The 15,752-nt window shown below is 48.0% G+C and overlaps 1 protein-coding gene across 1 annotated transcript; it reads left to right on the forward strand.

Moving 5' to 3' along the window:
* Nucleotides 1-28: 28 nt before the first annotated feature.
* On the forward strand, nucleotides 29-2,290 carry LOC142768566 (uncharacterized). The gene is made up of 2 exons (XM_075870561.1): nucleotides 29-917; nucleotides 1,984-2,290. Exon 1 carries the CDS (start codon nucleotides 256-258, stop codon nucleotides 859-861), a length of 606 nt encoding a protein of 201 aa, XP_075726676.1. The 5' UTR covers nucleotides 29-255; the 3' UTR covers nucleotides 862-917; nucleotides 1,984-2,290.
* The last annotated feature ends 13,462 nt before the right edge of the window (nucleotides 2,291-15,752 follow it).

Here is a 15,752-nt window from a genome sequence, read left to right on the forward strand (position 1 = left end):
AAACGCGTGACGGCAGAAGTACCATTGCCAATAGCTTGACAAGGCGTTTACCTAGATAGCGCAGGATACTTCGACGCTTTAACACCAGGTACACCACCAATTCCTGCTTTGGGGTGGCAGCTTCAGCGCGATCACGGATGGCACGGTGGTCCAGGTGGTCCACTTCGGTAGACTCAGCGGTGAACATCAGCGCTCGGCAAGTGTGTCATTGCCACGATCTACTAGCGCACGAGTGCGTAGTTCCGTTTTTTCGTAATGGCAGCTGTAGACTTGGACAGGCTGGACGCCCGACTCTCCCGCCTGCAAGCCGATCAGCTGCATTGCCTGGACGGCGACAGTTCTCTTGGCATCCCGAAGATCACGGGAAGGTCCGTTCCAGGCGCCATCGCCGATATCCGTGCGTGCATCTCTGCTATGGAAGACGCGAATGAGCGGCTCCAGCGTCTGTGCGGCATCTACACGTGCCTCATGCTTAAGAAGGCGATTGGTCCCTGGGTTCTCTATCGCGTCGAGAACGCAGAAGGTGACCAGCAGGACTCCCTTTTTCACCGCTTCTCGTGGGAGGTGCATTCGAAGCCCGTCCCCGCTGAATCGCTGTCTATAAGCAAAGAACTCACCCAAGGATCTGCGCTGGTTCCGCAAAGCGGAGGCACTGGTCACAACGTCTACTGCTTCGCTTTCTTCACATCATCGCTGTGGGTGGCAGTCTACAGACCGCCAGAGGGCAATTCCGATGGAGTGCGTCAGGTTCTTGGCCGTACTTTTGGCGTTGATCCTGAGGAACTCGAGCGAGGCGAATACTTCAACCAGGATATGGCGTACGGGGCGGCCATGTGGATGGATATTGTCGGAGAACGCTGACCCTGGGTTGATTTTCCCACACTTCACGCTACTCGAAGCCGACATATTATTGCATGGTAAGTTCTTCTGCACTGATTGCATTGACCTTGGCCCAGAGCTTTCTGCAGACAACGTGCCATTGCGCTGCCTCCGGTATCGTAGGATATCGGCCGAAAGCTTCCTGCAGACAACGTGTCATTGCGTTGCCTCCTGTATCGGAGAATATCGGCGCTGACGGAAACCGACGTCGTTTTTGTACTGCCTCCGTGATTCGTGCGCTTTTGGCGTACCGACAGTGCCATGTGATGACGATGTCATGTGATGCCAGGGTGACGTCACATGTTTTGGATATGTGAAATCATCGCTTGGTGATGATTTATACATCACTCGTGCTCACGCTCCCGTCAATTCCTTTTCGTGTTTGCGCATCTTGCACATTTGCTTTTATGAGATATGTGCACAGATGAAAAAAAAATGTGATAGCAACGAATTTTACGTCTGTTTTATCGAATAGGATTATCGTTTTCAAGCATAACACGGCGTAACACGGGACATGGAGCACTTTTGGGTGCTGTAACGCGAAACAACACTTCGATATGTTGGTGGAAAACGTGCGGTACGCCCCGAGTTATTTGAGAACGTTTTTTTTTATTGCGCGGGCATCATTCGCGTAAGAAGAATGCAATGGGAAGTAAACGAAGCAGTTGCTGCCCATGAAGCTGCTGGAGCATTTATGTTTTGGTGCTGAAATAGTTTTGTCAACTACTGCTACAGTTCAAGAGATAGTATGCCTTACTATTATAGCTGAGTTCTTATAACTGAATCACCCCTGTGATTCTCTTTATAAATTTGTATTAACTTACCTTGATGTCTCAACAACCTACGAGGGGAGTATAATGATATCGAAACAGTGTTTACGTGACTCTTTAACGAGAGTGATTCTCGTGGCAAGAGAGGGCTAACGAAAAACTTAAAGGACTGTTTTGTAAGCGGGCATAACATCGCAGGTATTTTGATTCGTGTGTGCTACCCCTTGTCGTACTCAGCACAGAGAAAGATCAAGCCTTAACGCGTTTAAATTGATTGACGCATTTAACATTGCTATGACAAAATTTATTTTCTTGCTTTCTTTTACTTTTCCAGCTGGACGACGATGACACAACACGGCCACGGCTACGTAGTTACGACCCTAAACGCGACGCCAAATTGTCCTTTTACAAATGAGAGTGCGGTGATTCATCTTCCTCTAAATACTTTCGCTCTGCTAAAGTGGGTAGGAAACCTTGCAGCGCGTTTTAGTTTTGACGCGTGGATGGAAAGCCCTCCCACAAGTATCCTCTGACAATGCCAGAAAGTTTGCTTTGCTGCCTTGCATATTTCGGCGGAAATGGATTGGGAAGGTGACCAGGTAATGTGTGATGGCCAGGAAAACGCGGCTAAATAAAATCAGTTTTATCTATGCTTTGGTACAATGCAGGCTTCTCTTATAAATACTTTCAATCGTTGTCCTCAAGGGCAGAGCAATGAATGCGACAGCAAGAACGGCAAGCAGCTATAAACGCTCTGTGACAAACACAAATAAGGACGCGACAGGTGTATACAAAACGAGTGCGAACTGTCATATTACAACTAGACTCTACTTTGGTTTTTTCAGCTAGCAACTCGTTCCTTTGGCAACCACGGACGCTGCAACGAACGCACCGAATGTGGGGTGGTCTATTAACCCCCAGGACAGCGTGGCGTTACCTACGTCATGACGTCACTCACATGGGACCGGTGTATACTCTCTCTGCTGGAAGACCACTATTCCTTCGCTTTTGGCATCACTAGTTTTACTGTGCACCGCGCGTGCTCGTTACGATTCCCACTTATTAAAGCGGTATGGTCAGTGGCTGTGTCTGCGGTGGCACCCAAGAGATCACAATTGAGTGCCCAAGGGTGAGGCAAAGTTCACTAGGCACGTGAGATAAAGAAGTTTGCGGGCGATAACATAGCCGTTGCAAGCGTACGATTTGCGGAACAAGGGAGAGGTCTTTGCCCCGAAGTGGGCGTAGACACGTATGTGACGAGACTGATGACGATCGCCTAAGGATATCTGTTCGACATGAAAATTACGAAACCGTATGGCACTCGGAAGTGACGATAGGATGTTGTAGCTCGTATGGCTCGGTATATCAATAATGGAAAACTAAACGAAACCCAAGCAGTGCTTCGTGTTTGGCTGTTGATTACTGGAGCAGTTTTTTTTAAGGATAGCAGGAGCACTTTTGTAAGTTGTCATCGAATGATATAACTCTCGTTTATTCATCGCTTCACAATTCGATTGCCCGGAAAGTGTTCCGAATTCGTAAATTGCCAGCGTAGTTGCGAGGATTCGTCATGCGCGTACGCTGCCTCCTCTCTCCTTTTGTCCCTGGAAAATCGCTGGAAAGCCGAACAAAGGGATGACACCGGGAAAAGTAGCCACCTCAGCGCGTGTCAAAGCTTTGATCGCTATTTTTTCTTATTTTTTTTTCAGCTCAAAGGCAGTGGATAACTCTCAGCGCCACCACGGGCGCGCTAGTGTATTACTGCACAGCTAAATTCCAGCGCTATAAAGCTTGGAGCAGGTGCGTGGAGGCACCTCGTGGTGGCTGCGGTAAGCGTGTGGAACATGGCGCGACCTCCGCGATCAGAGCCGCAGCGCGTCGTCGCTTGTTGCCGGAGCCACTCTCGAAGGCCATGCGCACGGATGCTCAAATATGACAGAGTTTTTCTGCTAAGGCTTAACCTGGCTTGCGAAACGGCCGAGTGGGCTATGTCTAGCGTCTTTGAAACGAATTTATGAATTCCATTGCCTGTGTACCGTCATAACATCAGAATCATGCTTACAGGTTGTCGAAAGGCAATGTTTAGAGCCGGAAACACGAAATAACACGAATATATCTATATACCGGCCATACGACCGACCATAGGAGCTCTGCTTGGGAGCTCTGCTGCTTAAGCTGGAGTTAAGGCCGTTGATGTCGGCAGACAGAGGACTCAGCCCGTGTGCGCCACAAAATGAAGATATGTACCGAGAAGCTCCTAGCGTAGAATATCTATGCACGGTAAAGCATACCAAGAGGTTAGCAGAGGAAAGTGAGGCTGATGAGAAACAAAGAAGGTGGGCAAGGGTAAACCGTAGCATTATATAGTACAGTATAGCATAAAAAGGGGTGGGAAAGAGGAGCTATGGAGACGAGGTGTGGCGAGGGGGTCAGGAGATGGTCAAGGAAGATAGATATGCTAGTACAAAACCATATAACTCAATCTGAGCTCGTCGGTTGCTAGCGCTTGCACGCCATTTGCGCTAAAGATTGCACAGACAAGGAACTGTCTTTAAGCTTTCAAGTGCACACATTTTTGCATCGCTAGGTTTGAATTTTCCCGTTTTCATAACAAAATCATATACCGTTCATGGTTGAGCGTTTCCCGCATCTGTGACGCACGCAGAAAACAGAAGCAATGGCGTCTGCGTTCTGGCGCCCACAGTGGCGTAGGTCACCCCTGACACCGCAAGGCCGCCTGCTCAGACTCCTTTTGACATAAACACGTGGTGGTTGGCACGAATCCCAGGAGTTGCGTTCTCATAGATTCTTCTATTTGTTCCTCATGAACGCACTTCAAGGGAGTCATTCAGAGCTATGGGTAGTAAATAGTGGTGGGCGGTATTCTACCAGTGCCAACCGAGCCGAAAGCTCTGGTTAACTTCAAAACATAAGAAAATCCCGTATACTATATACACTTACTGAATTAACACAAATGACGCTGCATAAAAAGTTTGCGCTGGAATGATAATCCAAAATGTGGTTCGCGTATGACGCTCCCAGTGACGCCAAACGAGACGAATGTGTAAGCACCGAATCACCGGAGTAATACGGAAAGACGGGCTAGTTGGTTTTGTTGCATACTGAAGCTTTAGCGCACACACACGAGGACAAATACGATAGGGACTGCGCTGGTCCCTGTGTCTCCATCGTATTGGTCCTCCTGTATGTGCGCTTAAGCTCCAGTATGAATCACCGGTACGTTATTCCATGCCCCACCGTCTTATGTGTACGTTACCGTGAAACGGCACAATGTGGGTGAAAGTGGCACGCACTAGATTTCACAAAATGCCTGCGCAGTAGCATTTCTTTTTTGTGGCCAGATAGCCTTTTTGAAGCCATATAAAGACGCACGTGAAGTTGATATCGCTCTGTAATATTTTCCCGCTGCGTTATCTAGAGCAAGTGCAAACGCAATCTTTTTCCGTGTCGATTCCTATTGTGAAGAAATGCGCCGCCCACGAGATTTCACATCTAAAGTACACATTTGGGTCTGTTAAGGCAGACTGAACTACAAGGTCAGATCTTAGTCGCTCGCGCCGATTCAGATCCAGGATAGGGTCTTCGTTGGCAGGCTATACTTCTTCGGAAAACTCCTACAGCTATCCGTGCCATGACAGCGTGGAGGCTCGATCATAAACAGTGGGACACAGGAAGCGAGTAGACATCTGCTGCGCCACTAAACAGCACTTCCGAGACTCGTGCTGTCACACTACACAGCGACCGGCTGCCCACATCACACAACTTTTCAAACGAGGCCATTTTCAGGCGGTCATAGCAGAAGAGGACATCCACACACTGTGCCTTCACATGAGACACTTGTCCTTGGACCAAGTGCGCAGCCTCGAAGACGACAAGGTGATACTGGGCCTGCGCCTCGGAGACGTCCAGGATAGCAAAGAGGCCCGCGACAAAGTCTGTGCTGCCCTAAAATCAGGCGAGTCACGCCTGGTGCGACTTTGCAAGCTCGCTGAGGCCTACTGCTGGATCTTTGCGCCCACGTGAGCCAGAGGCTCACGTGGGCGCTCTTCGCGCTGAATCAGAGCATGCCACCCATCTACGACTTCACGCTACGGACGCTGATAGCGACTGCGCTAACGTTCCCGGGAGTGGACATCGGGTACGTGACCCTGACCAGAGGGAGAGAGCGCACCGCGTGTGCAATCACTGCCCAAAACCAGTCCGACGCAGAGGGCGCGCAAATCGTCGAGGGCATGTGCGCGTGGCAGGACTTGCCGTACCTGGCGATGTGTTTCCCCGGCACGAGTTGTGTGGCGCGAGTCCAGCCTCTTGTTGACGACATCCTCGAGTGCAAGTGCGACGACATTTTTCTCGACTGCTACACTGGCATCGACCAGACACTATCTCCAGCCAACATTCATCGCATGCAATCTGCAATTGGTATAGCGGGAGTGCTGAAATCGACAATGAAACTGTAGACAAGCTACAGACACTTGGACGTCAACTACAAGTCCATACTCACTGACAGTATCTGAACGGCAAGACTAATGCAACGCGGAATGTGGCCATATATAAGGGTACGCCTGCTTCTTTACGTCAATATACCATTGGTCAAGTTGTTATGGCGCTTAATTGCTAGCCCGAAGATCGCGGGATCGAATCTCAACCTCGGCGTTTGCGTTCGATGGAGGCGGAATGGTCGAGGCCGTGAGGCAAGGGATAGGTGAACTTCACAACACCCCATGTGGTTGAGTTTCTCGAAGTCCTCCTGTACGCCATCTCTCGTAATAATATTCCAGTTTTCGAACGTTAAGCCATAATATGTAATTTTACCTTTACGTCATACATTTACTAATCTACAGCAAACTACACAGCGGGCTGTGTGTGAGACCAGATTTATTGGAGGCGCCTTGTATCATTAAGGAAGAAATGATTTTGCTGCCGCTAGGAATAGGTATCGGTAAACGGGTGATCGCGCTCTTCCCGTCCAATGCCCAGCGCACGGAAGTTTTGAAGTTAGACGACTCTAGTTTTGTGGTGCGAAATAGGCAGTATGAAAGCGCTAGACAAAAAGAAACTGATTTCTTCAATGAAATTCTTCGAGTATGTTTCTGAAGAGTCTGCACTCCGTAAAGAGCAGGTCTTTGGATTATCCGCAGTTCTTAAGTGTGTGCGCAACAGTTTTTCTGACATTCCGTGATGTTTCATCACGAAGGTCAACGATTGTAGCGGACAGTTGGTCTAGCAGTCAAAAAAAGTTAATATTATGCTCCTGGTCGCTTTCCTATTTCATTAATGTGAGAAATATGGCACGTGTGTAAAGTCTGCCGGCTTCGCACTGTGTGCCTGTAATTTAATTGGCGAACAGCATATTGCGTACGTGCGTGTGTGTTATATATAACTTCCTGGTACAGTAACCTCTTCGACGGGAAGTATATGCTTCGTGTCCGAACTCAGCTTTGACGATTCGGCTACGCAAGGAAAAAAAAAACATGGTGAGAGCAGATAGTAAACAAATTCCGACTCAACCATCACTGTTTCAAGGTAGATATGAACTGCTCGTAATAAATTACACTTAGCATGTGTTGACGACGTTCCCCCATTGCGCGATATTAGCACGCAAGGACCACACTAGCACATCCTCCTCAAGAGGGCGACGGGGAGAGAGCGACGTTTTTGATGCACTCGAACCTAGGTTCTTGCTTGCAAGGTTCCTTGTGACGCAATACTGCATAGTTTCACTGTGATGTAAAAGTGTATATGTCTCGACCAATTTTACATTCTTGGCTCGCCATTCGAAGAATCGGGGCGTGCAAGCACGAACAAAATATGTCAATACACAACACGCCCACTATCGACTTGATAGGCGCATATCAGCCGAAAAGAAGTGAGGCACGAAAAATTAGCTTCGCATGATCCTGCAAAAGACGAACTTATCACTCCGGAAACGGGGGGGGGGGGGAGAGAATACGTGAAAGATAATTCACGCTTGATTTCTTTTTTATGTAAGTTAATCGAAGGCCAGTTGACGCATGCGCTATTATTATTTCACTGGATACACCAACACGCAAAGTACGACTGAAGAGTTCCAGGGGGAGGTGAGCAAACTAATGAAAGTTGACATCTTAGTGCAAATCTATCGCTGATATGTATAATTTTGTGCGTGACAAAATAAATCGGCGATTTCCTTTGTGGTATGCTTGACGTTTTGCTAAGTAATTGTCTGTCTAAAATTTTTATGGCACGAATGAGGCTATGAATAGAGCCTTGTAATTATTTCGGTGCACTGGCGCACCGAAACACTTTCGCTCGTTGTAGCGGTACTGTATCGCGCATATGGCCTGTTCACTACTTATCTGCACGTGTGTTGTTCACCTGGCCTGACGTTTCAATGACACAAAACTCGCTTACATCAGCTGTAAACAGCCATTGCTGTGACTGATTTTTCTGGCTTATGGCCGGCGTTCTATCGCCCTTTCTGAATATAAACTCCACACGCTGCCCGATGAAGCGCAGCTCTGTGATCGGCTGCAAAGGCTTTCGTGGCTGTTGTCTTGACACTTTCGTTTCCGCGTCAGTTTGAAACGCGAGTTTTGTCATTTTGGGCTATTGTGCTCGTAGGCGACATTGCCACCCCACTTGTTTGTCTGTGGGATACACAACTTTTGACTAATAACATAAAGTTTCCTTGTCAAACCGTTCTTTCTCGCCTTCCTGTGATCCAGCATAGGGCTATTGGCGAGCCGTAACGACAAAAAAAAAGGAACGTGGGCGTATCTTTAAAAAGAAAGTAACAGCACGCATAAAACATGTTGCTGATTTCGTGTCGTGCGTAATGTAAAGGCAGGACGTCGATCGTTTCTGCTATGGGAGGCCAGCGCTGCATAGGTCTGTAACTGGTCTCTTGTGTAGACGCCGTGAAAGAGAGGGCGTTACAATCTTGCCGCTGGTTCCGTATCGTTAATGACTACTTGTTTCGCTCGTCGCGAGATGGCGCGGAAAGAAGCCGTCGTTGCTCTCGCTCCCAGTTGAACGCGCTGGCAGCAGCCGCCGGAGCACGCAGGACACGCGCACCCGCGTTCCCTTTCACAAAAATTGTCACTGATACATTCACCTTATACCTATTCGCCTAAAGCAAGCAATACAGGATAGTCTACATGTATTTGCTTTGCATTACGCTAATTACTACAGCGCGTGGGATCTGCCGAATGTTCTTTTTTGTTTTAAGCTAAAATTATAAAGGGAAATTGTTATCCGGAGGTGTTTTCTGGACAGCCCTGCACACCCACCCCTATCCCTTCAGGTTTAGCTTGAGACGCAGCTGTGATGCATGCACTTGTTTCGCTTGCCTTTTCGAAAGCGTATGCGAGCATATCAAGCTGTTTGCTACCCTATGACTAAGGAAAAGCAGGCGTTACAAAAAAAAAAGAACTAGCAGTTGTTCCATTTACGAAAGCAACAGATGAGCGAAGCTCCTTAGAAGTAGGTTGCGAAAAAAATGATCAGACAAAAATTAGATGAGGCCGTTAATCATGTTAAGTGCCTGGGTTTTACGGGCCAAAGAGAGAGAGAAGTGTCCTTACGAGAGTCAAGTGTGCCCCTTTCCTCAGGTGACGGCCAGGCCTTGAATACCGGCGTCATTTTCAGCCAGCTGGAAGACTAGATCTGGTCTTGCGGGTACGTGCCGAGTAGCATAGCCTCTCACCACACATCTTTGGATGTGATGAACGTTAGGTTCGCGCTGTTTTATTGTGCGATAGCCGCATGACAAGCCCATATGTTATGGCCGAGGTCGGTGTGAGGCGCCCCGAGCGCTTTACATTGTGGTGTGTGGACTGGAATGCAATACTTCTTAAAAATAAATCCACGAATGGCTAGTTTCATCCCCAACTATACCTCATAAAACATTCGACGATTTACTCATGCTTAGCGCATGAAATTGAAGTCGTTGCCTGTGCGTGTATATATGCTTGATTTTCTGCTTGCATGGTGCATGCGGCCTACTCAGCAGCCGAAAATGGCACTACTCGTCCGTGGCACCAGACGGTGTAACCTAACACAACGGCGTTTGGGGGTGTTGCGACGCGCGCCTCCGACGACGTTACGAAGGGCGCTACGAATCTCACCGCTGCTACCACTGTTTCGAAAGATGGCGACGCCAACACGGTCCCGAAGGCGCCACTGCTTCGAACTCCGCAGGGAAGGTCACCAGCCGTTTGATAGCGTAGGTTTCTCAGCTCGCGACTGCTTCTGCGCAGAGCTGATAGACGAGCGGACGAGACGACAGTGAGTTAAACAGTGTTTATGTACAGCATATATACAGAGGCGTTACAAATTCGGCACTGGGGCCGACAGAGACTCGAAAAGCCGAATTCTCCTCTCTAACACATAGGTCTGCTCTCAAATGGGTCTGCTAACACATAGCTCAACTCTCTATCACATAGCTCTCTTCTCTGACACACAGCTCAACTCTCTATCACATAGCTCCCTTCTCTGACACACAGCTCAACTGCGACACACATGTCTGCTCTCACATTGGACTGCTCTCCAACAAATCTGCTGCTCGCGACGCGCCGCAGGGCTTCTTTTATATGCACCGGGTGGATTCTTTGTCCAACCAGAAGCGCCGCTGGTCATCAGGTCAGACTCCTCCAAGGGGGGTCGCCGCTGGGCTGCGTCATTCTTTCTCATCGAATCTGGAGAGGCTGCGCTGCAGGTGGCTGCACCCAAGGACGAGTGACGTCGCCGCGAATTGCGTCAGACCCCCAGACAGGAAGACGCCGGTTGTTTACTCGACAGCTCGCTTGCCGAGGTGACTCACTGCACGTGGGCGACAGAAAGGCGCCGTCGCCTGTTGACGCCGTTGAGTTGTTCGCGTCAGGCAGACTTGCGGGCTGGCCTTGACACAGATTGCCTTTTTCAGAGGCACGGACGTTCGCTGTCGACTCGCAGGCATAACAGGGGCGAAGCTCTTTACGCCGGGGGGGGGGGGGGGGGGTCGTTCCCTCCTGTGTAGTAGGAGCGAACGTAGTAGTAGTAGTAGTATGTAGCCACCTCTAGTTTATGTTTCGATCTATAGATGGCGTTGTGTGTATCTTTGGGAATAATATAACTAGATGACGGTGGTTTTAAAAGCATATCCACGGAGTGAATGATGAGTGGGGCGAAGCGTTCGTCCGCGCGTCTGCCCGTTTCAATGAGACAGACGGACGGACGGACAGACGGACGGACAGGTGGACGGACGGACGGACGGAGTTAGTGGTTTTCACAGCATATCTACGGAGTGAATGATGAGTGGGGCGAAGCGTCCGTCCATGCGTCCGCCCATTTCAATCAGAGAGACAGGCGGACGGACGATTCACGGTTTACCGATAAAACCCTCCGGTGCTTCGCCCCACTCATCGTCATTCTTCTTGTACTAAGGAACATTCAGTCTTCACATACAAATGGTGACAGAGCACCGCGAGAAGTAAGAAATCGTGCCTTTATTCCTGCCGAAGAAGCAACAGCATCGTGTCCTCGTTGAAGCGGCTCGTCGTTACCTCCGGGTGACTGTTGGCGGTGCCCTCCGGTGGACACGCTTCCAGACAGACGGCAGTTGGTCGCAAACCGAGCTTTCTCTTTTACAAGTTCGGTCGTCCTCCCTTCATTCCGCGACTCGTTTGAACCAGGATGACGATGTACGTGACGACTGCTCCGGCAAGCTGCAAATTGAGACGGGTAATTGAGATTTGTGTGCGGGTATGCGCGACCTGTGTTGAATTGTTTTTACTTCGAACAAGAGATTTGAAATATGTGTAACCACTAAATCGCACCTGAAACGGTTAATTGCTGCGGTTAGTTAATTGCTGCCTAACTGGCTGAGATATACTATACTCGGGGACAACTTTCTGTGGCAATAAAGGGAAGGCTACGGAGCCAAAGTGGGCGTGTGCCACCGCTGAGGAATATAATCCCACGATTGCGTCTGTGTTTTTCGCATGAAGATCGTAAAGAAAAAAATTACTTCATTTTCTACAGGATGCTGTTTAGAAAGAGACGCTGCACGAACCCAGGAGATATTAATATTCGTTTTGTTTCATGAAGTGTTATTTCGCGTTTTTGCACGTCTGAAAACGTCGCACGTTTTAGGTGCACCTCACGGTCAAAATGGCGTCTTCGTCTTTCGGTGAGTGCTCGTCTCCCTCCGGCTGTTCTGACGATTCGCCGAAGGAACTTGTGTCGAATTTCACCCACAAATAACTGTGTAAGCGGACGTAGCGAATTCTGTGCAGCGGTATTATTCGAACACGGCCGGCAATCGGAAAGGGATTCTAGCCGGACTACTTGGCGGAGGAGTACATGTGCAGTAACTCCGCCCCCGTAGCTTTCCCTTCTTTGCCACAGAAAGTTGTCCCCGAGTATAGCGTGAAACAAAACCGCCGGCCATATAGAAACGGTGGCGCGAGCTACTCGCAACTGCTTTTGTTAGCACGGAAAAAATTTTGAATATTGTCTTTCTCGTGCACGCGCACAAATGAAAAGACCAACACGTGTATCAAAGGTGGCTGCGTATGAATTCAAGTTTGAAGTCCAGCAAAGCGATAGATGGTTTGCTTGCGCAACGATTTCTGTTCGTTTGAATAAGGTGAGCTTCAAAAGAACCAAGATTGTCACACAAGTGAACCGGTCTGTCACTTTACATGACTACGAAGCGTGAAGAGGTGAGAATTCGAGAGTACGGGGTGTCACGTGAGCCGATCGACATTTCGACAAATCAAGGTTTAAATTTCAATGTTGGAGCTTTGGAGAACACATGTCCGCTTGTCAGAACGTCGGCTACAGGGACACCCTGTGCCCACGAATTCTCAGTAAAGAGACCTGTTAACCCTAGTAGTAATAATAATAATAATATCTGGGTTTATATGTCTAAAGAGCTACGATATAATTATGAAAGACGTTGTTTGAAGGGCCCCGAAAATATTGACTCTCTGGTGTGCTTTAACGTGCATGCTGACATCAAAACTGTATACGGGCATCTGCCATTTGGCCTACATTGACATGCGGTGGCCGGCATCGAACCCTTGACCTTCGGGTCAGCAGCCGAGCAGTGTAACCACTGTTCTACCGAGGCGGACTACGTCGACGCTCTTTTGCAAAGAGTTAATTAGTGTGTTTATGTTGAATATGAGAGAAATAAATACGTCACAAAAGGAGGCCAACAGGTTGTGTCTCCTTGCTCGCCCAAATTGTACACGTCGGAGTCGGGCAGCGAACTTAGGAGAAATTGTAAATGGCGATAAACTCCTTACGGAAACAAGCATCGGTGATTTCAGGGAGAAGAAACCAGCTGCGGACAACGCCATCTCTCCAGGTTTCAATGACTTCCTCAGATAGAGCAGCTGTAAACAAAAAAAAAGTATTCACTGTACTGACTGAGCACACATGGTATACAGTTGAATAGTCGAAGAGGTGTTGCGTTGTATTGACGGGTGAACGGGGCTGTACTCTTTGAACCAGGCAGCCTTGATTTTACGTGCTGGCATTTTATTTTCGAATACTCGCCCTTCATATTTACACATCTTGTTTACAAAATACTCATGCAAACTTCTTTAGCGTATGAAGTCAAGTAATGAGTGGTGGCGAGGTTCACGAATCCCGCGTTCAGAGTCGGGTGGTCGGCCAGGCCAAGCCTCCGGCCACTTGCCCGGAGGGTACAACGGCGGCTTAATTGTAGACCCGTGAAAGTGAAGAAGTGAGTGGAAATTACATAGTGGGTTGAGGCGTCGTAAAACGGGTACGATGTACCATTTTTTAACTCATAATTAGCTCTAAGTTGTGAAAGACTGAATTTCATTCCTGCCTTGGTCTTAGCCACCAGAGATATAACCCCCTCTTCGTAGTTCCTAGCCGCTTAAAGTCTCTACGGTGTTTTCTGAAGTCAAGGTGCGCCCTACGGCGGAGACTGTCGGTATCACAAAGTGCAGGTCAGTCTGCAAGTCCCTCTAGCTTTTTTGTTGCATGATAATTAGAAAGTTGCGCAGTTCTACGCCAATGAGAGAAAAAAAAGAGGAATAGTGCTGTGTTGTGTTTTTCTGCAGAGTGCATTATAACAATTTTTTTGGAAACCCTTTTAGTTGACGCGATACGGCTATCGCGTATCATTTTTTTTTTTTTTTGTAAACAGGAATACGGTCATATCTTTCTGCAATCAGTTTGCGCATACGAGTGCTTGATAAGTTGCAATTACGGTTTACTTTTCTTTGTTTGGAGCGTTTTTTTGGTTCTTTCTCATTTTTTTCTTTTTTTATGCCACGGGTGTTATATTTTGATTTATTCACTTTATTTTGAACCTGTTAGTACCACTCCTGTTTACAGCCTCAGTTAGAAGCTAGCAGTACTGTATAAATAAATAAAAAATATCTTCACTATTTTCACGTTTTTTTTTTGCCCACGCCACTAGTATTCAAGACTTAATCGTCGGCGAGCCGTTTTCCTCTTAATGTGAAAACAAAGACTGCACATCAAACTTAGCGTAAATTGACAGCCAGCGAGACGCACGCCTTACCTGGTCAACGTAGTCGCGATGTTCAGCGAAGATCGCAGCTTTTTCCAGGGTGTGTCTTATCGCTCGCACCTTCAAAGAAAGGTGAAATCGACTGAAAGACACTGTGGCGGTAGGTATATCGATGCCGGAGAGCGTCGCACCTCTATAGTTGAACAGTTATTTTTCTCCTTGAACATTTGGTCGCATTAAACGTTGTCGTGTGGTATTGCCTCCATCTACCACGTCCCCCTTAAAGCACTAGCTTTGTAGCACCTTGAAAGCAGCTTTCATGTTGGCTCGAAAATCATTACGAGGGCCTTGTCATCCTTGGCGTGTTACTTTTAAGGGCGTTAGTATTGACGTCAGCCTCGCCACACGATATGACGTGAGTAGTAACCCCCTTATGAGACGCCAAGGAGGAAGAGGGGCCTATGACAGAAATAAGTCCTCCTTATCAAAATCTCGGCCAGCCTGTCTGAGGCACTTCCACAGTTCAATCTGCTTATCCCCCTTTCATGTTGAGCATACTTAGTCATTTTTTAGGGGCGAAGCTCCTAAAGGCGTAAGCCTGTCTATCCCTTGTATGTATGACGTGAAAGTCCTTGCAAACATCCCACTACGTCCCATCACCGGTCCACCACTTCACCCACCATTAAGCAAATACTGTTGATAAGTAGCCAATATGAAATGCAAGGTGGTCGTGTATTTGTATCCAGGTGCGCGTTAAAGAACCATAGATTGTCCAATTGTGTTTATTCCTTGTTTGTACGTGACCACCTATAGTTTCACCTTTGCGAACTGCCCACTACGTCGTCCTTGCAAACATCCCACAATGGCCCATCACCGATCCACCACTTCACCGACCACAAAGCCGTTATAATGAAGGGAGAACGGAAGCGACGTATAGCTACCACTTGCGAATAATAAAATTTCTTGTATAAATATATACATTGTTTGTCACGCCTCTGATGGTGTAGTGGGCGATAATCGCGGATGGTTCACGGTTTAGTGGTGAAACCCTCCTGCGGTTCGCCTCACTCATCACCATAAGGTTTCAATCAATGAATCAATCAATCAATGGACGCGCTCGCCGTCGCGGCGGGTGGAGAGTGTGCACACCTAAATTACTTTTCTTACAGCGTGGCTGGGACATTTGAAACTGTTGAACACCACAGCCTGATAACAATTTTAAAGAAACAAAGAAAAAAAACAGATCACAACGTGTAGCAACTTCAATACCACAGATGGCTCGGTGAAACCTCAAGTAGACGCAAAGCCATAGATGGTAGGTTTAGGTGAGATATATGGCCACGATACTGCAGGCTACTGAGCATCAGACAGCCGGCTAGCCCACTTCTGCACCTAAGCAAACTTCCGTACCAAAGAAAGTGTAATGATTCCCGAGGCGCTACAAGCCAAACCTATTAATCTGATCACGACAGGGCGTGTACGAGAAGGCCTTAATAAATTACGAGAAGGCGTTTGACTCAGTCGAGACATCAGCAGTGATGCAGGCGCTACGGAATCAGGGCACCGACGAACCCTACATAAACATACTGGAAAAAAAATCTACAGTT

Source organism: Rhipicephalus microplus, chromosome 8 (genome assembly GCF_043290135.1).
Source record: "Rhipicephalus microplus isolate Deutch F79 chromosome 8, USDA_Rmic, whole genome shotgun sequence".
In the NCBI taxonomy this organism is placed as follows: Eukaryota; Metazoa; Arthropoda; class Arachnida; order Ixodida; family Ixodidae; genus Rhipicephalus; species Rhipicephalus microplus.